The sequence below is a fragment of the Carex rostrata genome, chromosome 8 (assembly GCF_964058835.1).
Source record: "Carex rostrata chromosome 8, lpCarRost1.2, whole genome shotgun sequence".
NCBI classification, from domain to species: Eukaryota; Viridiplantae; Streptophyta; class Magnoliopsida; order Poales; family Cyperaceae; genus Carex; species Carex rostrata.
In genome coordinates, this window is record NC_135925.1 from 14148710 (window position 1) to 14172974 (window position 24265).

General features: G+C 33.9%; 1 protein-coding gene across 3 annotated transcripts; it reads left to right on the forward strand.

Annotated features, from left to right (window-relative positions):
- The first annotated feature begins 2506 nt into the window (after nucleotides 1-2506).
- Nucleotides 2507-9537, forward strand: PSL4 (calmodulin-binding protein). Of its 3 annotated transcripts, none has more exons than XM_078306359.1 (17): nucleotides 2507-2667; nucleotides 2752-2865; nucleotides 3062-3157; nucleotides 3511-3750; nucleotides 4213-4391; nucleotides 4484-4588; nucleotides 5171-5248; nucleotides 5504-5557; nucleotides 6166-6517; nucleotides 7142-7249; nucleotides 7340-7441; nucleotides 7602-7659; nucleotides 7782-7850; nucleotides 8386-8473; nucleotides 8610-8671; nucleotides 8991-9042; nucleotides 9139-9537. In XM_078306359.1, exons 1-17 carry the CDS (start codon nucleotides 2556-2558, stop codon nucleotides 9199-9201), a joined length of 1932 nt encoding a protein of 643 aa, XP_078162485.1. In that variant the 5' UTR covers nucleotides 2507-2555; the 3' UTR covers nucleotides 9202-9537. The 3 variants fall into 3 exon arrangements, with proteins under 3 accessions (XP_078162485.1, XP_078162486.1, XP_078162487.1); XM_078306360.1 differs by having other exon boundaries at nucleotides 7145-7249; XM_078306361.1 differs by lacking the exon at nucleotides 7142-7249.
- The last annotated feature ends 14728 nt before the right edge of the window (nucleotides 9538-24265 follow it).

Here is a 24265-nt window from a genome sequence, read left to right on the forward strand (position 1 = left end):
TGAAAACCTTTGTTTAATTAAGAAATTTCCTTCCAGACATGGATAGTGATACATTAGTTGTGTCAGTATTAAGTTATAGATTGTTGTCTTGTTCAACATTTGTGTATGGTGTTTTTGATAATGAAGTATTAATTAAATATGACTTAAAAAATTGGGCTATAAGTGGAGTAGTCTTAACAAAACTTAAAAGAGGACTTTCAGGTTTCAGTACAAGTACAGTATGTTAGTTTGTAATAATATAGAAGTTAATAATACGATAAATTATCATATAAAGTTTTGTTCATGAATTGGATGATTAATAAACTATCATTTTGTTGCCTTAAGTATTATTATATTTATGAATCATTTCGAGTCAATGACTGGAATTGTGAAACTTCATAATATAGATGATATATATTCTTAAAAGTCTCTAACCGAGATAATTAGCAGGAACACTAATTAACCATTACAAGGTTAGTATGTGGATTAAAAGATGATTAAGTTTTACAAATCATTTGACAAGATATGTCATTTTAATCGCATAGATACATGCTCCAGGAACATGGTATTTGACAGACCCCGAATGAAACATTAAATGGAATTGTGTTCGTGTCATTAATGTTTTCATTAAGTGTTAAAGTTCTATAGTATGAGATATTCATCGTTTCTACTAAGATATGTGTATGTGTGATTGTTATCTAACTCTATCTGTAAAAAGTAGCTATAACAGTAGCTCTTCGGTATACATAGCTTAGCTGAGGAAGTAATGGTTTACCAAAAATACTATTGTCCCTCGTATCTCAATATGAGTTATAGTATCACTGGGCCCCTTGATAGAGTAAGATTATCTGCATGCGGTATGATTACAAGAGTAATTATATTTGATAATCTACTCAAGATCAACAAAAGATTAAGTTTGCAAGGATGACACACACCTACCTTGAAACTGATCTGATAGCTATGAGACAAAGAATTAACACGAGTAAAATAGTTTACTGGATCGTGATATTGTACAGTACATAATCATATAGTGTAATTGGATGGTCATAGTGCATTCTGCCAAGTGCCTCCTATGATTATAGAAGTTAAAACGGTTTTTAATTCTATTTACCAACATAACACAGATCCTATTGGGTCATACCGAATAGGAGCTAATCGGAGAATCTTATTGATTAATTATAAATTGATTATGATTAATATTAAGATGGTTATAATTAATTATACGTGATATAATTAAATTATAAATGTCATGTAAAAATGACAAGCAAAAACAAAAAAAGTTAATTTATAAACGTATTCGGTATGTTGTATAAAAGTTACCGAAATAACAACTGAAAGAAATATAATTGTACATGACAACTATATATATTTGATTTGGATTTTAAATATTAATTATGGATTTAAATTATGGACCGAAAATCCATTAGTAATTAAAGTCTTAATTAATGATTAAAGACCAAAACAATTAGATTTGAATTTGGGCCAAAATGCAAAAATCCAATTTTGCTTCATCCTCTCCAAAACCGCCATATAGGGGTATTATGGTCATTTGTGACCATGACAATTTCCTATAAATAGAGGGGTGAGGGTGAGAGAGAAACTTACTAATTCATGTGTTATCGAATTTGTCTGATCAGTTCGTTAATCTATTTTCTCTCTCGATTTTCGGTTGTTGTTTAGAGTTCACGAGATCGGTGAATAGTATTCTTTCGGTACCCCACGTGTTTAAGAATCACATGCTTGTGATAACCTTTGACATCTAGCAGCTTGAGACTAATACTATTTTGTCTTTTTTTGTGAATAGTGTTTTGCAGAATCCCGTGATTTACGGTATTTCTGACAAAAGAAATAAACTGCTTTCTAGTTAGTCTTGGTGGATAAATGATAGAGGTATCAAACGTCTGATACTTCGAGGCAAGCAGTTCCCAGATTCGTTCTTCTCGGTCGGCTGCATTCCAATTAGAATTTAGAGATAAGGTATAAATATGTTATATTAATCTATTTAATTGGTAAGTAGATTAAAATTTTAGAAATCAATCATGAAGTAGAATGATTAAATTGGGTTTTGATGTCAAAGGAATACTGAAGGTGGACCGTCTTGGAAAGTTTCCTGACATACCCCGTTTAATCCTTAGCTTAAGTTAGAAGTAAAATTTTTGTTTTACGGTCTTTCCGCAGCTTAAACCTAAACCGATTTTGGTTACCCCGAAATCCAACACTTAATGCATAAATTTCATGTTACTGGTAGAGCAAAACCTCTGAGTATATATACAAGTTCATCTTTTTCTTGCACAAACCTTTAAAGAAACGGACAAGATCCGGGCTGATTAATTTGGCAATGGTTTGGTCCGGGCCTGGACTTGTTCTTCTCATCCGATTTAGTTTGGACAGGGCAGGGCTTATTAAACTGAATTTGGTTTTGAATTATGGTCAAAGGTCGGCCCATTAGCAGGCCTAGACTCTTTAAACTTCTTTTCTCTTTAGTTCCAACGACCATTCCCAATTCATCTCTTACTGATCGCGACCCGGGTCGTGACACACTGGCTCCGCACTGCCCTTTCTTATCGAACGAATCAATGGAAATAAATCTCCGATTCAGCCTCCTTCTGATGTCGCTTCTTTTCCTGATTGCGATCCCTTCTCTCGCTTCCATCCCCTTGCGTGATTCGCTTGGGATTTCCCCTCAAGGTTAGAGCTCAGTATTTGCTCATTTAGCTATATTTTTAATCGATAACTGCGACATTTTTGGGTAACGTTGGTTGATCTGAACAGATGAGAGTTATTACAAGGCTGGAGTGATAAAATGCAAGGATGGATCAAAGAAATTCAGCAGAGACCTGCTCAATGACGAGTTTTGTGACTGTCCTGATGGAACTGATGAACCTGGTATGTGTAAATCTATGTTTTTAATTTCTTACTAGAACATATCTGTAATACACGGACTGGCACTTGTACGTCTGTACCTTTTAAATATATGTGGGAATTTACATTTTCTTCAATTAGTAAAATGATGGAGTTATTTGAATTTGTACCAGTTTATTGGAAACTGATTAACTTTTTAACTGTTTTCATGGTTATTTAGGGACATCTGCTTGCCCTGAAGGTAAATTCTATTGCCAAAATTCAGGTCATGCTCCACTTGTGGTCTTTTCTTCTCGAGTCAATGATGGCATATGCGGTAAGAGAGTATTCAATTTTGCCTCAGAAACTGTTCTGTTCTGTATTTTTGTTCCAAGTACATTAATTGACTTACATGGATTCTTCTATAACCCATCAATATCCTCTGTACACCCTCCCTGGTTTTTTTTCTTAAAAGATGCCACACTATACTACTGAGGATTTATCTCTATGCAAGTGACAAAGAGAATTTTGGTGGTTTGGAAAATATAACGAGAGAAGTGAACTATTTTATATATTCCATGTTTACGAGACTTCTCTTTTTCTGCTGGATGTATATTTTGATGTTGTAGGATAATAGATGAAGCTAACTCTTTTATCTTTCTTGGGAAATTCCAATTTTGTGTCTTGTAGATTGTTGTGATGGGAGTGATGAGTATGATGGCAAGGTCAACTGCTCTAATACATGCTGGGAGGCTGGTAAAGTCGCCAGGGACAAGTTGAAGAAAAAAATTGCGACATATCAAGATGGCTTGATTATGAGAAATAAGGAGGTTGAAAAGGCAAAATTGGCAATTGCTAAGGATGAGGAAGAGCTTTCTAAGCTAACAAATGAAGAAAAGTCACTCAGAGAACTGGTTGGGAAGCTTAAAGGTATGGATATTATGTCAATTATCATTCTAAAACTATAGTTTCATTTTTGTAAAGTTCTATGTAATTCTAAATTTGGCTAAAGTGAAAGGTTGAGATTTCATTTACGTAGCATCCGTTTGAATTTTGGATAATTATACTACTGTAGAATTGAGGATAAACTATGATTCTTCTTTTCATTATTAAGTAAAAGAAAGATGCTTCTTAAGTATCAGTATGTCTTGGTATAGAGCCATATTGCTGTACATGCTAGTGTGCTATCTGTGCTAGAGTTGGCAAGGATATTTCATCTTTTGCATTCGTTTTGTTTTCAAACTATATATTGAAACCTCGGTTCAAGTTTAGAACTTGGCCTTTAAACAATCACCAGAACTATGCCCTTGAAATATTGTACTTGGTTCATGTTCATAACTTGTTTCTTTTTTTTTTTTTTTTGCTCCTCCTGTTTTTTTGGGTGATATGTAGAGCAAAAAGAAAGAATAGAAAAAGCAGAAAATGAAGAGAAATTGAAGAAAGAGCTCGAGGAAAAGAGGCTGAAAGAGGAAGCCGAGAAGCAAGCAGCCAAAGAAAAGGAATCAATTGAAGCTTCTCTGCAGGTTGAATCGAAGGATGCTAATGAGAAAGTTCCAGAAGCTTCAACTGAGGTTTTCATTACTCTTTTCTTTTTTGGATATTTTGTTATTATTATTACTTCTTAAATTTAAGAACTGAGGTGGTTATATTGTGGATCTGACAGGTAGGGGAAAAAGGTAAGAAGACTGAAGTGCAACATGAAGGTGCTTCATATGATGAGCATAATGAAGTATTATCTAGGGAGTCACCAGCCCAGAAATTTGCTAAGGTAATTCAAAATTAAGTTGTTTTCATTTTGCCTAGTTTTGTTCTTATAATTATTTTGCAGAGACCCTTTTTAGGTTAAAATCGTGCAAACAGAATACAGGATACAGGGCTTGAGAGACGCGAGGGAACTTTTAGTTAGAATTAAAACAAAAAATCCTTACGACATACAATTGCACTTGGTTCAATTAGGCAGCTGATTTTTTTTGTTCAGTTAGCTCTGTGGAGTATTGAACTTGGGTGTGATGTTGCCCCTACTATGATTAGATTATGATGACAATGGCCCAATTTCACCACCACCTAAGTGATACATCAATGTCACATCATCTTATTAGTGCAACATCATCACCATGTCAGCACTACGCCATCACGTACGGACCACAGCACCTAATAGGTGGCAATATTCATCTCAGTGTTAACAAAAAAGAGTGGCTTGATTGAACCAAATGCATCATTTTAACATGCTCAGGTGTATTTTAAGATTGTCTATTCATAAATTGATATAACGATCTAGCCTGCTCAGGTGTATACGAAATTGGGAAATATAGCAGATATTTATTGCGATATTCTTATTTTGGCGAAGCAGATGACCAGAAATGAAGATGAAGAAACTAAGCCTGGAAATGCTGAAGACAAATTGGAACATGCACAAATGGCTGAACAGGTAAGAGTATATTAATTATATTTGCTATACATTCCAGAAATGGTTAGTTTTGTCAAATCCCTTAACAACTGGTTGATTCATAGAAAGCTAATATAAGATTGTCTTGCAGACAAATTGAGTTTTATTGGCTTCAAGTAGCAAACATTGCCTGTGCAAAAGTTGACTTTTTACCGTGATTGCCTGCTAATTGTTTAGTTGTTGGTTTATGATTATCAATAATAAATTATGATAATTACTTAAATATGTTGGAAACAGGTTTCTGATGATTCTTCAGCTAATGGTGCTGATGCCATGCATTCAGAAGGACAGGTTTTTGCTTGCCTTTCTTTTGACATCTAATTCTTCCAATTCCCATTGAAACTTCTTACTACATTTCTGAAGAAACTATAATAATAGTGCCATTTCAAGTTGTTGAAACCACACTTCTTATGCATTTCTGATGAAACTTTCTTACACACATCACTGTTGTTGAAACCACACAATTTGGTTTGAGTAACTAATCAGTTGGCAATGTTAGATTTACCTGAATTTGTATTTTTTGGCAACTGGTGCCTATTGCAGGTTTAATGTGGATTTATGTAGTTATTTCTTGATTTTCCTTTTCCTCTAAATTTTTGTGTTGTATACTTCTGTTCCAACTGCTTTTTTGAAATAAGTATTCATGTCTAGAATATGTTGTTTATATGAAACAATCTTTTTCTTTGTTTACATCTATTATGTATCATACTTTGATTATTTAACATCATTCAAATTGATTTCAACACCCTTTTCATGGATCACACGATCTAAATTAGACCCTCAATTCACAAAGAAGTTTTTTTATTCATGATGCAAGTCTCAATTCAGAAGTGAGTCATTTGTTTCATTAAGTGGCTTGAATTAGTTTCATTGCTTGAAATTGAACACTGATGATACAGGAGCATGGATCAGCTTCTACCGGTGGTTTCTCAAAAGAAGAACTTGGCCGTTTGGTGGCCTCGCGCTGGACAGGTGAGAAATCTGCTGAAAAAGACGAAAACCCAAAAGACGAGAGTCAGAAAGTGCACACTGATGATGTTGCTGAGCCGGCTGAAGAGGAAGAAAACTACGACAGCTATAATTCTGACACAGAGGATGATAGGTACAAGTACAAGGACCATGGGGACGAGCACAAGTATGATGATGAGTATGATGGTGATTCTGATGAGGAGTATTCCAATGACCATGCTGACACAGCTGACGCGGCTGACTCGTACAAGTCTGATGATGAGTACAAAAGTGATCATTCAGGTCAGATATTCATTTATGAGTTTGCTTTTTTTTACCCCCTTATTTTTTGGTATCTTGTCCATTGTTAACTGTTATTTCCAAATACCATCAGTTAGACAAATGTCAACAGAGTAGCTACTTTTTTTTAGCTTGAACTCATAATGTAAAGGATGCAAGGAGAAACTTCTCACCATCCTTTACATTTAATTAATAATAAAATCTTATTTGCAAAGGTCTCAACTCTCAAGAAACGCTGGTGCCTGGAAGGTAGTTAAATATGAGAAATGTTGGCATTTGCCATGGTTTGCAAATTCATTGAAATTCCTGGTGTAGTTTGAAAAACCCATGGAATTTATATGAGACTTGGAATCTTTGTGTCAAAAATTTGTTCTCAGCATCATTTTATATTATCTAATAGGAAGGTCTTACTAGCAAATATCCCAAAATGTATTGGCTGTTAGGTAAAATTGAGAAATGTTGGCCTTGACCCCATGGTTCCCAATTCAGCAGATGTGTTGAAATTCTGGGTCTAATTTGAAAACCTGACGAAATTACATGAGACTTGAAGGAATCCTTTGTGTGACATTTTATGCTTAAATAAAATTTAGAAAACTATTAATTATATGTTTTCTGTATTTGTTTCAGAAGATACCTCTACCCATGGGGGTTTGTCGTGGATTGATAAGATTCAGCAAACGGTTCAACGTGTTTTGCAGTCTTTCAATTTCTTCAAGACCCCTGTGGATCTTTCTGGTACACTTTTTGTTGTTATGCATGTTAATTGACAAGACATATAGAACATGGTAATCTAGTATTTGATGATTTTTCTGAAACTTTTGTCAGAGGCATCTCGTATTAAAAAGGAGTACGATGACTTAAACTCTAAGCTGTCCAAGATTCAGTCAAGAATTCACCATCTGAAAGAAAAAAACAAGCATGATTTTGGTAAGCTATTTAAGCCAGATAAGTAACTTCTGATATTCTATTTTGATTGCTATGCTTTGCTCTGATACGTTTATTCAGACTATTAGAACCATAACTCTTAAGCTCCAGAATATTTCTCTAAATTTCCTATGATATTACCAACTTCCCTTTTTTTTGCTAGGCAACAACAAACAATTTTATTCCTTCTACGACCAGTGCTTCGAGTACAAGGAGAATAAGTATGTACGATACCCTACATATTTTCTGCTTAATCATCCCCTATTTCTTTTTATTTCATTGTTATTATTTTCTCAGTTCTGTATGTTGCTCTGCTTTGATTTTTATTCTAATTTTATTGCAGATATGTGTATAAGGTCTGTCCATTTAAAAAGGCAACTCAAAATGAAGGCCACAGCTCTACTCAATTGGGGTAACTTAATTCAAGAATGTAACATTGTAAATTATTTGGAGTGAGGCAATAATACTATGCATAGCGCACATTGGTCCATACTTTGGATCAATATCTTCGTTTATGAAGTTCAAATAGTTGATCTGAACTGTTCAACATGATTATCATATGAAATGTACTTGTAGATTAAATTTTACATTTTTTAGAAATTTTTTTACTAGTTTTTTTAGATAGGTTGAAAATCACATGATCCAAAAATTCTAGACCATTCAAAAGTAGTGATTTCCAACCTATATCTTAAAAAATAGTAGAAAAAATTCTAAAAAATGTAAAATTTAGTCAGCAAGTATATATTCATATGGAGATCATGTTGAGCGGTTCCGATCGACTGTTTAGACTTAAAAAACAAAAATATTGATCCAAAGTACGGAGCAATGTGCACTATGCATAGTTTCATAGCCTCACTCAATTATTTTTGTATTCATTTTATGTTTCTGGCTAAATTCTGGAGTGAAAGATTGCTTAAAATTGAATTTTATTTATTTTTTTACGTCAGGCGGTGGGACAAGTTTGAGGATTCATACAGAACAATGGTATTTGCAAATGGAGATCATTGCTGGAATGGCCCTGACCGAAGTCTGAAGGTAGAGTATATCAAAATGCCTTATCTCATAGTACATAATATAGTATATTAATGTGGCAATGATTATTTTTTCTTTTTTCTTTATAGTTTTTAGAGTGCTAACATTGTGAACTTTTGGAATTTCTTTCTTATTGCAGGTTAGGCTTCGATGTGGCTTGAAGAATGAAGTAGCCGATGTAGATGAACCAAGCAGATGCGAGTAAGCATAATTTCTTTTTGTTGTTATTATTTATGCATATATTAGTTCTTTATTTATTTCAGAATATAACTTGGTCAGACACCAAAAGATTGTGACCGATCTGATATAGGATTTCTTATGACATATACCATTTATATTTTATCTACCTTTGTTTCTGTAAATGAGATGCAATTCTGTAAATGTTATTCTATGTATAGTTGGGGGATTTTGGCTTAGTTGATTTGGTGACTGATAGATGTATCGACACTTCTTTTTGTTTTTATTTCTTTTCGGGTTGCATTCCTCTCTCTTAACAATTTATATTTTCCCACCATTTCAGATATGTCGCAGTACTGTCAACTCCAGCAATGTGTGCGGAAGAAAAGCTGAAGGTGGGATCCAACCCTTTGCAAAAATATATATGCTTGTCTTTTTCCCTTTTGTTTTTTTAATCTCCAACCTAATAAGCTATTTCATAAATAAAACAGGAACTGAAGCAAAAGCTTGCTGACATGAATTCAAGTCAACAAGCAAGCCATGACGAGCTTTAAATTATATTTTTAAAAATTCACAAATGAATTTTGGAGAAATCACAACGAAGTTAGAGTGCTTAGAAAGCTATTTTGATGTGATTTGGGATGTGTCATGAAGCTGGTCTCTGCCTAGTTAAATATTTTTTCGGGCTGACTTCATGCTGAGGCTGAAGTTTCTTTTTTCTTACCACCAGACAAGCTGGGTTATTAGAGTGCTTATTTAAATGTTAAACGTTATTTAGATTCTGTGCAATATCAAGGATTTTCATTTTTTAGTAACCCATTAGTAGGATTTTCCATTTGTAGTCTATTAGTGATAAATTTCTCCATTATATAAAAGTGATACATTTCTTGTACGTTGCGTGCTTTAATAGATTCTATTAATAATATGTGGATAATTCAAGCTTAATAAAGGTGAAACACTCATGGACATTGTTGACATAATTTGCTTCTACATGCTACAAGAGGGGAAACAAAATAATACAGTGCAGTATTTCCAGCCTGTTCTTTTATTCGAGAGAGAAATGTGACAATTTCAGAATGACATGAACCAAAACAAAGAGTAATTATACAGTATATTTTTTAGATTGAAAAATTTGATCAAAAAATTTGTTGCGTAATGTAAAAACATATATCCGATATATATATATTGTCTATTGAAATATTTGTTTCATGTGTGTAAAAAATTTGTTGCCTGAATTTGTATGCCGATACTAAGTATTTTGTTGTTTTATTTAGTATAGGATTTATTCAGGTTCAAATCAGTGTGTAAATAATAGTACGGTCGTCGGACAGACAGGGTACCACCAAGCGATTAATCAGGAATAATTGGCCATAATCGGAAATAATCAGTTAATTAGGCGGAAAAATCCATGACAGTTTGATCACCACCAACGACTAATCGTTCGATTAATCGGTCTAAACGGACATTTTTTACAACACTGGTTCAAATCATGACTGGCTCAAATTTTTTTAATTCTTAATTTAGCATGTTCAAGTTAGGGTTGGCAAAAAATTTCGTACCTTGTGGTTTGTTTGGGATCGGTCTGTGACTTGATTGGTAATAATTTGATCATTATTGGTTCAAGATGTTATCGAGCAAGCTCGTCCGTGGGTTGATCCAGAATTGGTTCAAGATCATTATTGGCCAGTTCAGACCAGCTCGCTCGTGTGAATTTGTGTAAATTTGTATGAATTTGTGAGAATTTTATGGTGTATTTTGGTTTTAGGGAATGGTTTTATGAAATGGGTTTACTTAATTTATTGGAAATTTGGAATTTTATATTGTATTTCGTTTGTATGAATGGGTTTACTTAATTTGTTGGAAAATTAAAATTTTATACTGTTATTTTGGTGGTATAAAATGGTTATATGGACTACTGTTCTAACAAAGCCTAGTGAGCTACTATGAGCAAGCTCGAACCGATTATAAGCTAAAGGTTTTAGTTCAGTTCTCTGATTCCATCTCGCTCGGCTCGGACTATATATTCCTATTACAAGTCAAGTACGAGCCGAGCGAGAAATATATAGTCCGAGCCGAGCTATTCAACCATATTTAAGAAAAATAATAATTTTGTATATTTATTCTTCTAGAAAAAATATTTCTTGTTTAATTGAAAAGAAAAATTAAAAATTTGGTTTTTCTATATGCAACTACTCTTTTCCTCTATATGTATTCTGAATTATCTATTTTGTTCAATCTGCACTAATTGGGTCCATCTATTGCAGAAAGTGTTCTAAAAACACATTTCGTAAAAAAAGGAGTGACATTCTCAATTTAGAGAAAATCTGTAAAATAAAACGTACCATCTCTCTAAGATAGAGAAATCCGAGCACTAGCGAGCTTCGCCTCTTTGGATTGATGAAGAAACTTACAAATAACCAGCAAGTCTCTAACAAATTTTTTTGCTCTGGCGCCATGATTGCCATGATTGTATGCCTGAATTGCTTGATGATATATACTCTAGACTCTCTGACTCTTTGAACTGAGTGATTTCATTCGCTTTCGTGTAGTTTGCAAGGCCTGGCGCTCATTGGTCTCTCTCAAATTCTTCCCCGTACTGCCTCCCTTGGATTATCTTTAGCCGGCATTGTGAAAAATGAGATCTTCAATTCTACTCAATTTTCTCTAACAAAATCTACAACATCCCATCCATATGCCACAAGCATCAGGCACACGAATTATGGGGCCAACCAAAGGCTACCTTCTTGGCTACAAATATAGTGACGAGTCCTTGTCTCTCTTAAATCCCTTTACGGGGAATCATATTCCTCTACCCTCTCTAAAGGGAGAAATAAAGCATCCTTCTCTTTGTAAGGTTGCGATGATTCCGAAAAGTATTGCTGTACTGAGCATCTAATTATAATCTTGGGTCGAGACAATTCACATACTAATTCATTGAAGATCTATCAAATGACCCGTGGTGCACATTATTGGATAGGGACCAAATTAAATGCCATCTATGAAAAATCTGTTGGGTTTTGACTGTTCAAACCCATTGATTAATTATGTTGGGGTTTTGACTGTTCAAACCCATTTATATGCTTAAGGTGCGGAAAGAGTAAAACAAAACTTTTACATCTACCTTAAGCTACGGATTAAACGAATCAAGAAGATCCGTTTAATCCTATTTATAGATCTACTCCATAATTGATTTTTTAAAACATTAAATCTATTTATCAATTAAATAGATTAATATAACATGTTTATACCTTGTTTCTAAATCACAGTTGGAATGCAGACCGAGCGAGTAGAGCCTCACCAGGGAAGGAATCGACTCGGAGTATCACACGTGTGATACCTCTATTGGTTATCCACCAGGACTAACCAGAGAGCGGTTTATTTCTTTTGCCAGAAATACTATAAACCGCGGTATTATGCAAAAACACTATTCACCCAAAAATTTGTTTTAATCAGATTTGCTAATTAAACCAAATCTGAAATACCGTGAAAATTCGGTAAAACACTATTCACCGATCGAAAAACCGTAAACAGAGAAAGAGAGAATTCCAATTAACGAAGTAATCAGATTAACACGTGAATTAGTGAGTTTTCTCTTTCACCTATGCCCCTCTATTTATAGGCATTTGAGGAGGTTCGCAAAAGACCGAAATACCCCCGAAGTTGCCAAAACTACCAAAATGCCATTTTGGCATTCAAATTTGATTTTGCAACTTCATATTAGTTAGATTAGTTTAATGGATTCTAAACCCATTAACCCAAAGGAATAGTAAATAGTAACTATCCAATATCAAATATGTATAATTGTCATGTACAATTATATTCGTTTACGGTTTTCGTTTGGTAATTTTTATACAACATGTCAAACACGTTTATAAACAAACCTGTGTTTCTGTTTGTCATTCTAAATGACGCACAATTAATTATAATTAATTATACCAAGTATAACTAATTATAACCATTAGTTTTTGCTTTGTCATTTTTAACATGACAAATATAATTTAATTATAACACGTATAATTAATTATAACCATCTTAATATTGATCATAACCAATTTATAATCAATCATAATAAGATTCTCCGATTAACTCCTATATGGTGTGACCCAATAGGATCTGTGTTATGTTGGTAAATAGAATTAAAACTGTTTTAACTTCTATAATCATAGGAGGCATCTGACAGTATACACTATGACCATCCAATTACACAGATGATGATGTACTGTACAATATCACGATCCAGTAAACAATTTACTTGTGTCTGTTCTTCTGTCTCATAGCTATCAGATCAGTTTCAAGGTAGATGTGTGTCATCCTTGCTAACTGTATCTTTTCTTGATCTTGAGTAGATTATCAAATATAATTACTCTTGTAATTATACCGCATGCAGATAATCTAACTCTACCAAGGGGCCCAGTGATGCTATAGCTCGTACGGAGATACGAGGGACAAATAGTATTCTTGGCAGACTATCACTTCCTCAGCTAAGCTATACATATGGAAATGCTACCGTTATGACTGCTTTTTACGGACAGCGTTAGATAACACTCACACATACATATTTCTTAGTAGGAACGATAAATACCTCATACTGTAGAACTTGACACTGAATGAAAACATAAATGATACAAACACAATTCTATTTAATGTTTCATTCGGGGTCTGTCAAATACCATGTTCCTAGAACATGTATCTATGTGATTAAAATGACATCTCGTGTCAGGTGGTTTGTAAAACTTAACCATCTTTTAATCCACATGCTAACCTTATCGCGGTAATTAGTGTTCCTGCTAATTACCTTGGTTAGTGACTTTTAAGAGTATATATTATCTATATTTATGGAGTTTCACAATTTCAGTCATGAACTCGAAATGATCCATAATTTCAATAATACTCAAGGCAACAAAATGATATATATAAATAAACATTCAATTCATGAACAAAGCTTTATGATAATTTATCGTATTATTGACTTCTAGATTATTACAAACTGACAAAATCTGTAGCATGGTTATACTATAACGGCATGTGTTTTGTTAAAGAACCATCAAAAGATCACACGGATGTGTTTAATGCCATAACTGGTAATATTGTGTCCACAATACTTGCTTTTAAGAAAAGGAATGGAGTGGAAGTTTCGGAGTACTTGGTGGAGTCAGGTGGAAAGCTTCTCAGTATCCTTATCAACAAATATAGACACTCAGGACAGTTATATGTTGATGTGTACGCACTAATAAATGTCGAGAATGGATATTTCTGGCTTGTGATAAATGTTGATGAATAAACTTAATTAGCCATTAAATTCGTGACTGCACAATGGACAAATTTTGAGATTGATTAATGAGCAAATTTGAAAGGGAAATTCTAGATCATTATGAGAAAATGATGAGTCTATTTGATGTGTCTTGGAGTCTAGTTTCTGATGGTTTAAGTTTCAAGTCATTTGGAGTTCCCTATAATAAGTTATGGCTGTTTTAGTACCAAAGGATCAGAATTTATTGTGCTGCATTGTTTTATGTTTTGAGTTGTTTTGAATTCTGTTTTGTTTTAATTACTGCACGAATTTTAAAAGTCATGTCTAAGGATATAAATAGACTTGTATTCTGTTGTAAGAATGTAAGAGAGAAATAGAGAAAATATAGAATGAATAGAGAATTTCAGAATATTGTCTCTCTTCCCTCCACCGAAATATATATCAAATACTAACAAATTGGTATCAGAGCCTCGTTGGAAATGGCCACTAGAAATCCAAGTGCCTCCTTCAAATACCCAATTTTAACCAAAACCAACTATGATCAATGGTCGTTGCGAATGAAGGCCATTATTGGTGCTCATGGCTTGTGAAGCATTGTTGAAAACAAGATTGAAGAGCCCGAAGATGATAGCGCACTGACAATAGCCGAGATGAATGCTTTGCAAAAGAAAAGAAATAGAATCAAACCATGCTAAGTATCATCCATCAAGGGTTGGATGACGGCATGTTCGAGAAGATTGCCAATGAGACGAGTTCTAAGGATGCATGGGAGATTCTTAGAAATTCAGCAGTTCTACAACAGCAAATGTTGAGTGACGCTTCTATGAATGTTTATACATGGTAAACTAATGCATATACACAGAACGTTGTTTCAGAATATACAAATGAATCAAAGTTTTTCCTAGATTAAACATAAGCAACTGTTGCTAAGATTTACACAGATTTTTTTTAAGCTTGAGATAAAAATTAGAGCTCTCAAATCAAAACAATGTGGATGGAGGGCAATACCTTAACCAAGTTAGGGATCGATTATCCGTCGAAGAAATTAACTTCAATATGAATTAAAAATCTATATCTTTTGACAAGCAATACTAAATGGATAGGATAATAAATCACAACTAACAACTCTTAAAATGATATTATAAGAACTAAAGAACAGAGGAACTAGCTAGCTAGAACATAAAATGTAAGGAACTATATATATTTTATTTTGCTCTCCAACTTAATGACCAATTTTTGGTATAGAAGGCATAAATTCAGAAAAAAATAGTTATTCTAATGCTATCTGTACCAATACTTTGTACACATAAAGTGAACGGTATATAATTATAAGAATATACTGCTGTATTTTAGCTGGAATTCACTAATACTAAGAGCATACTTTCTAGGGAAAAACATAAAAACACTATTAATAGTGTTAACATTGGCAAACGCTATTTTAGTACTAAACTACTAATCTCATTCTTTTGTTTTTTCCTTGTAGTAAAACTTGAAAGACAAATGGTAAAACATGAAAGATAACTAGAAGAAGATGAATAACATGTAAGACATAAGACAACTAGAAGAAGATGGAAGACAACTAGAAGAACGTGAAAGACATCTAGTACACAATGAAATACAACTATGAGAAGATGAAAGATAACCAGTACAAGATGATAGACAACTAGCTAGTGAAATACAACTAGAAGAACATGAAAGATAACTATAAGAAAATGCATGACAACTAGTAGATCATGAAAGACAAACAGTAGAAGATGGAAGAAAACTATATTAACATGAAAGACAACTAGTAAAAGATGAAATACAACTAGGAGAAGATGAAAGACAACTATTAGAAGTTGAAAGCAACCAGTAGAAAATGCAAGACAACTTGTAGAAATTGATAGACAATAAAAAGAAAATGAAATACAAATAGTAGTTGACGAAGACAACCAGTAGTAGATGAAAGAGAACTTGTAGAACATGAAACACAACCAGTAGAGCATGAAACACAACGATTACAAGAAGAAAGACAACTAGAAGAAGATGAAAGACAACCGGAAGAAGATGAAAGACAACCGGAAGAAGATGAAATATGACTAGTAGAAGATGAAATACAACCAGTAGAATATGAAAGACAACAAGTAGATCATGAAAGACAACTACAATAAAATAAAAACTAACTAGTAGAAGATGAAAGACCACCAGAAGAAGATGAAAAATAATTATTAGAATATTAAAGACAACCAGAATAAAATGAACGGCAACTAGAAGAAAATGAAATACAACAAGTAGTTGATAGAAGACAACCAATTGGTGATGAAAGACAACTTGTAGAACGTGAAATACAACCAATATAAGATGAAAGACAACTAGAAGAATATGAAACACGACTAGTAGAAGATGGAAGACAATTAGTAAAAGATGAAAGACAACTAGAAAAGATAAAAGTCAATTAGAAGAATATGAAACACGACTAGTAGATGATGAAATACAACCAGTAGAACATGAAGGGCAATAAGAAGAAGATGAAAAATAACTAGCTGAAGATGAAACAACTAGCTGTAGAACATGAAACATAACCAAAACACAACTAGTATAAAAAACTATCACAAGAAGATGAAAAACAACTAGAAGAAAATGGAAGACAACTAGTGCAACATGAAAGACAACTAGAAGAAGATGAAACACAACTAGTATAAGATGAAACACAACTAGTATAAGATGAAAGACAACTAGTATAAGATGAAAGACACAAAGTATAGGATGAAATACAACTAGGAGAAGATGAAAGACAACTAGTAGACTATGAAAGATAACCAGTACAAGATGAGAGACAACTAGTGATATACAATTAGAAGAATATGAAAGATAACTATAAGAAGATGCTTGACAACTAGTAGAAGAGAAGATAGAAGATAACCACTACAACATGAAAGACATCTACAAAAAGATGGAAGACAACTAAAAGAACATGAAAGACAACCAGAAGAAAATGAAAGACAACTAGAAGCAAATAAAATACAAATAGTAGTTGATGGAAGACAATCATTAGTAGATGAAAGACAACCCGTTGAACAATACAAGATGAAAGACAATCAGAAGAAGATGGAAGACAACTACAAGAACACGAAAGACAATCAGTACAAGATGAAATACAACTAGGAGAAGATGAAAGACAACCAGTAAAACATGAAAAACAATCAGTATAAGATGAAAGACAACTAATGAAATAAAACTAGAAGAAGTTGAAAGACAACTACAATGAGATAGAAGACAACAAGTACAGCATGAAAGACAAATAGTACAACAAGGTAGACAACTAGAAGAAGATTAAACACAACTAGTAGAACATTAAAGACAACTTGAAAAACATGAAAGATGGAAGATAACCAGTACAACATCAAAGACAACTTGAAGAAGATGAAATACAACTAATAGAAGATAAAAGACAAGCATGAGAAGATAAAAGACAACTAGAAGAACATGAAAAACAACCAGTACAAGGTGAAATGTAACTAGGAGAAGATGAAAGACAACTAGTAGAACATGAAAGACAACCTTAACAAGATAAAAAACTAGTGAAAAAAAAATTAAAAGAAGATGAAAGATAACCATAAGAAGATTCAAGACAAACAGAAGAAAATGAAAGACAACTAGAAGAAAATCAAAGACAACTAGAAAACTACTCTTTATTACTCCACGCCTTCTATGTCGTCAACTGAAGGAATTCATGATGCGTAAAAGGCAGTAAAATTAAAAATTTTAACCCCTTTTCAAGCATCTACGGATCTACTTTATTATGCTACTTCTATTAAAGCAATTCATATGCATGCAAATTGATATCTACTAATACAATTCATCATAAATCTATTTATTAAATGAGAATAGGATATTCCTCTACCAAATGTCAATTTGGTATATAGAGAGAAGTCATATTCTCTTCTAGATCTCTTGGATACCTTCGTTTGTCGATACGGGCCCCTAGTGTGTCTTGCACCAAGTTGAGACTTCAAACTAGAAGCCCTCCACGGTATCCACTAAGAAATTAATTAGAAACTGAAAATTCCTCTTGCTAGAGAGTACTATTTCAGTTGCTCCTTAATCCCTATACTCCATTGGAAGATCTTGAGTTTAGGGTTTGTGGTTTCTCAACACATGAGATATCAAAACGAGAGAGAGAGAGAGAGAGAGTATATGGGCAGAATTTTACTCTCTAAATTAAAACATATCTCTTCTAGGCAGTGGAGACCCATTTAAATAACTTATATGCAGTTATAGAGGCAGTTCCCACGTCTTAGAAGTTATTCCAATTATTCCCTTTCAGCCAGAAATAGTTATCCTAAAAAAAACTACTTTCTCGGCAGTTGTTCCAGTCTCGTTTCGGCCAGGAACTGTCTGTTTCATCTCTGGCCGAACACACTGTATTTCTGCACTTTGGTTTTGGCCAGGAACTGTGGTAAAAATTCAGAACTCTTTATTACCCACAAAAACTCTCTTTTGCAGCCCGTAAAGATTTTTTCCACTTGATCTTTTCAGATATTTGGATTGCATTAAACATTTAATTAAATCCAAAATATCTCATAATTATTCTTATAATTATTTATCTAATGTTTTAAGTAGAGAAACTCATTTATTAGCCATGTCATATATGTCAAATAAATCTAGGAGCTAGCATTTCTAATTAATTCCTTATTGGTGTGACCCTGTGGGATCCATATCATATTGGCAATGGTATAAAATATTTTATTACCATAAACTATAAGCGGTACTAGCTATACATTATAGTTACCCAAATGACATAGATGTAAAGTATCCTTTTACAATACACGATCCCTTAAAGTAATGTTATAATTAACATCACTCGTGTATATTCCTTGCCACATGATATTATGAATATTATACAAAGTCAGACTGTGTCATCTTTGTATTATATATCCGTTTCTTGGTCTCTTAAGTAAATTCTAAATATATAACTGCACTTCAGTTGTATTGCATGCATTATAATTCTACTTTACCAAGGGGCCCATAAAATATCATAACTCATTATAAATAAGGGGCAATGATACTATTGACATATATCTCTCTCCCACACAAGTCATATATAAGGAACTAATATTTTTATCACCACTTATGATAAGTATTTTTTAATTCTAATTACATTATATATTTCTCATGTGAAAAAGAAATACATCTCATATCTTCGAATTTCGAGACACAATGAAAATATTAATGACACTAACATAACCCATATAATATTTTCATTTGTTGGGTCTATTCAGTATATGAAATATTTCATATACTCATGTTATTAAACGATAATCCTTTATCAATATTTATAGAACTACAATGTACTTTAATCAACATGACAAACTTATCATGGTATATTAGTGTTCCATGCTAATAACCAAGTTTGTGAACATTTTAGAGATTTATGTTTGTCATCATATAGAGTTCTATGGTTCAAGACCAAGAGCATCTTCTTGAACATTTCTATATATAAACATAAATTTCATGGAACAAAATGCATGTAGCATCCAATTCATAAACATAACATGTAAAAGTGATCAACATAAGATAACTTTTAGAACACATATCTAACAATCTCCCACTTGTTCTTAAAGTTACCTCTTATGCTTATGCATAAACTCTAAGACTAGGGTCACCCTCTCGACTCATTACTCTATCTCTGTCCACCCTCGATGTTTCTTCAAACCCACGAGGTTGAGGTGGACTTTGCCTTTTGGCTTGAGATAAGGGCTTTGTTAGCGGATTCATTATTTTACAATCCTTGTTCACCTTTAAAGATTTACTTTGTCTTCCTTAATGAAGTCTTGAATGACAAAATGTATTAGCAGTAGCTAACACTTCTGATTGGGTGGTTGAGTCAGTCGTAGTTGATTGTTTAAAACTTCTCCAACTAACGACACCACCATTCAGAAATAAAGACATACCCTAATTGTGATCGCTTGTTATCATAATCGATTTGGAAACTTGCATCGATGTAGCCATCTAAAACGAGTTTCCTCTCACCTCCATACATAAGAATCTTATCCTTATTCCTATTAAGGTATCTAAGGATATTCTTAACAATAGTCCAATGAGCAGGACCTGCATAGGCTTGGTGACTGGAATTCTGCATGTTGAATCTTTTCAACACTTTGTCAATGTAATTACGTTGACTTAAGCCAATGAGTCTTTGAGACCTATCTCTATATATCCTTATTTATAAGATATATTGAGTCTCATCCAAGTCTTTTATTGAGAAAACATCTTTCAATGAAATTTTTGTTTGCTCAATTAGAGGTTTGAAATTGTCAAACAAGAGTATGTCATCGACATACAAGACTAAAAATACAATGTGACTCCCACTAACTTTGTTGTAAATATAAGGTCCCTCTTCGCTTTGGATGAATCCAAGGTGTTTAACCTCATCATCGAAGCGTTTGTTTCAACTCCTTGATGCTTGCTTTAATCCATTAATGAATCTTCGAAGCTTGCATACTTTACTGCCATATTTTGGATCTTCAAAACCTTGAGGTTGTACTATGTACACTTCCTCTTCCAAGTTCCCATTTAGGAACATTGTTTTGACATCCATTTGCCATATTTCATAATCATGAAATGCAGCAATGACCAACAAAATCCGAATGGACTTAAACATGGCTACAGGTGAAAAGGTTTCATCATAATCAATTCCTTGAACTTGACTAAATCCTTTTGCAACGAGTCTAGCTTTGTAAGTTGTCATGTTGTCATCCATGTCTAACTTCCTTTTGAAAACCCATTTGTTTTGAATGGCTTTCTTTCCTTGAGGAAGATCTACCAAGTCCCAAACTTGGTTGTCATACATGGATTGCATTTCAGATTTCATAGCTTCATACCATAATTGGGAGTCATCTCTATTCATTGCTTCGTGGAAGGTCAACGGATCTTCAGTATCCATTACTGAAATTTCGTGAAGACCTAGATAGAAATCAGGCTTCTTTCTTACCCTTATTGACCTTCTTGGTTATTGTGGCACTTGGTTTTCCTGTGGTTCTTCTCGAACCTCTTGAACATCCTCCTCAATTTCTTGTGGAATGTGTTCAAGGTCAACTTGCATTGGTTGAACACTTGGTGGTGATATATGATCATCTTCCTCAATCGTTTGAGGAACTATACATGCTCCCACTAGCCATAGGAACCATGGTTGGGATATCTTGATCCACATGATCTTGTAGTGTCTCTTGAGTTTCTTCAAGAGTTACATTGCTCCCACTACTTTTCAATCTTTGAAGAAATTTCTTCTCTAAGAATATTACACCCTTGTCAACAAGTATTCTATTTGTTAACTTGTGCCAAAAGTAGTATCCTTTCGTTTCTCTAGGATAACCAATAAAGAAGCACTTATCCGCTTTGGGTTCTAGCTTGGTTGACATCAAACATTTAACGTAAGCCTCACATCCCCAAATCTTGAGAAATGATAAGTTAGGAGCCTTTCCTAACCATAACTCGTAAGGAGTTTTCTCGACGAATTTAGACGAAACTAAGTTTAGTGTGTAAGCCGCAGTATGGAGTGCATATCCCCAAAGATAAAGAGGCAATTCAGTTTGGCACATCATTGATCGAACCATATCAAGCAATGTTTGATTTCTCCTTTCAGATACACCATTCCATCGAGGTGTACCGGGTGGAGTGAGTTGTGTTATGATACTACACTCTGATGGGGTGTAAATCAATGCTAATAATATTTATAACCCTAATTTCTACTTACTATCGATTCACAAGCGCATGAATCTACCATGTAGTATAGATTGGGGTGTCGATCCGCAGGGATGGTGTATTAAGAGATCTAAGATGTAAACTAAGGTCTAGGTTATCGGTTGTTTTAGGTTGGTTGATTGTGTTTAGTAGGTTAATTGTTGATTTCTCAGTTGTAATATTGGATTACAACAAAGAAGAGGTAGTAGATTAAGTGTTTAGAAGATGGGCTTCTAGGGAATCAAACATTCTATCATTCAAACTTGTTTAATCTAGGTTCTGGTTGTCACAATAATAGTTCACGGTCTGTCACCAACCGTGTGCTATTGCTAATACCTGTCAGCGTATGGTCACTCAATAGCATGCGGCTCTGTCACCATCCGCACACATTTTGGGGTAAACCGTACAAGATCTGGTTACAACTCCAGTCGGAATCGCACATGATTTGGCCAGAACCGTACATGCCCTATACTGGTATCTCTGCGATCTGAGAGCTGCTAATCCTGTTCTAGTGCTGATCTCTGGGTCGTACTCACAACACCCTAACTGAGCAAGTACCCTTTGAGTACTTTGTAAGGCTTAGTAGCATTACGATTAATAATAAGTCCCAATTACTAATATCTCAAGATGTCAATAATCAAGATTGCCCCACTACTTATGGAATGCGACATTCGTCTGCTAAACCATATCCTAATAGGTTCCTTAACTATGGTTCGAATACAAGCGGTCAACTGGTCATTCTATTCTACTTGTACTTAGATAACTTATGTTTGTTGGATATTGGTTAACCCCAATTATGTATGAAAGGATTCTACACTCCATTCATACGAGGTCATTTTAATCACACAATAAACAAGATCATAAGGCATAATAAAATCTCAGTAAGAATTCAGATCATAGTGCAAAGATAATTATAAATGAACAACTAAATTAAACTCATAAGAATTCAAGATTACATGTCTTCACCCTAGAATAGGGTTGCTTAGCCGCTCATGGCGGGTTCAACAACAAAAGAAACAAGATACATAAGTTAAGAGAGATGGAAGGAGAACACCTATGCTGCCCCTTTATCTCATGCACGCCGTCTTTACGTCTTGTTCCTTCCTCCTTTTCTAGTAGAGACCTTGCTATTCCGTGATGATTTCCTTATGCATAGCCTCCACTAGAGTAAAACCCTAGTTCTAAGTGCTCTCAAATATGTATTCTGTTCTGTGTTATGTCTAGAGTGAGAGCCTCTTTCTTTCCCAGACGTCCATTTGCTTAAATAGGCCTTGATTGGGAAGTTAGATTCATAATTGCTGTTCTGGCAGTTTCTGCGTGCGGATGCTGGAATAGCATGCGGTTTGGCTGAGATTCGCACGGGCAGCATAACTGCCTGCGATAGCGCTGTGCAGTTTGTCTGAGATCCATGTGGTAGCGTTCCTGGATAGCATGCAGATGACGGCATCCGTGCGCCTGAGGCTGAGGTGTCAGAATTGCTTGTTTTATGCCTATTTTTGCTCCAAAATCATTGAAAATCTGTAATTCTCTAAAATCAAGTGAAATAACAAAAAGGAATATGATTCTCTAAAAAATAAGCAATTGTAACTCGATAAATGACAATAATATAGGCTAAGTGATAGGGAAAATAATGACAAATTTGACCCCTATCACACCCCCAAGTTTAAACCTTTGTTCGTCCCGAACAAATAATCTGAGGATTTTGTTTGTCCCCAAATAAAATACGAAGATTACAAATGTGAAAGATTTGATTGTCCCCAAGAAAATCAAAACAATTCGTTCCCGGGTCATATTACCTTGGTTGGGACCTTTGTCTATTGCTTTCAAATTGAATCACAAGACTTGTTAAATTATTTCAGATCTGGATTTGCTATGAAATTGCTTGCTCAAACTCTAATATTGTACTTGAATGAGGATCTTTTAGGAATAGAAACTTTGCATTCACAACACCATTCTCGACTTTAATTGGAATTTCTCAAAAACAGAAATTTTAAAACTATTACTATGAGAATAATTATAAAGAAGATAAACATTCATTTCACAATTCCCTTTATGATCTGATTTTTTATTTTTGAAAAAGTAAATAAATATGCAAAGTTAGAGTCATGCTCACTATGAACACACACAATTCCTAAATACGCATATCTAGAAATTATCCTTAGACTTCACCAAATCATCAAGGTCAAAACTTAAAAAGAATGTAATTTGAATATTTCCAACCTTATAAAAGTTCTCACATGTAACAATTCTAATAAAGTTATTTCTGAAATTTTCTTTTCAATCTCAAATATGTTGTTAGTCTTAGTTTTTCTTATTCTAAAAAGATCATTCAAGTGTCTTGGAGGAGATAGATGTTTCAAGTTTGATTTAACAATTATCATCCAAACCCTTTTCTTTGATAATTCAACAAGTATAGACTCCCTAAACCTAAATGTAATGACTGAAATCAAACATGCACAACAAAGACTAAGTAAACATCCTAACAAGTCTAACAAGAGATCCTATTCTTTGTTAGGTAAAACCCTAGTTTTCACAAGTATGAAAAGTAAACATGCAATGCCTTACATGGTTCCTACACCTTTTCCCCCAAGCTTAAATCTCATCATTAGTGATGTCAATCAATTCTGAGACTTAAAGGAAAAGGG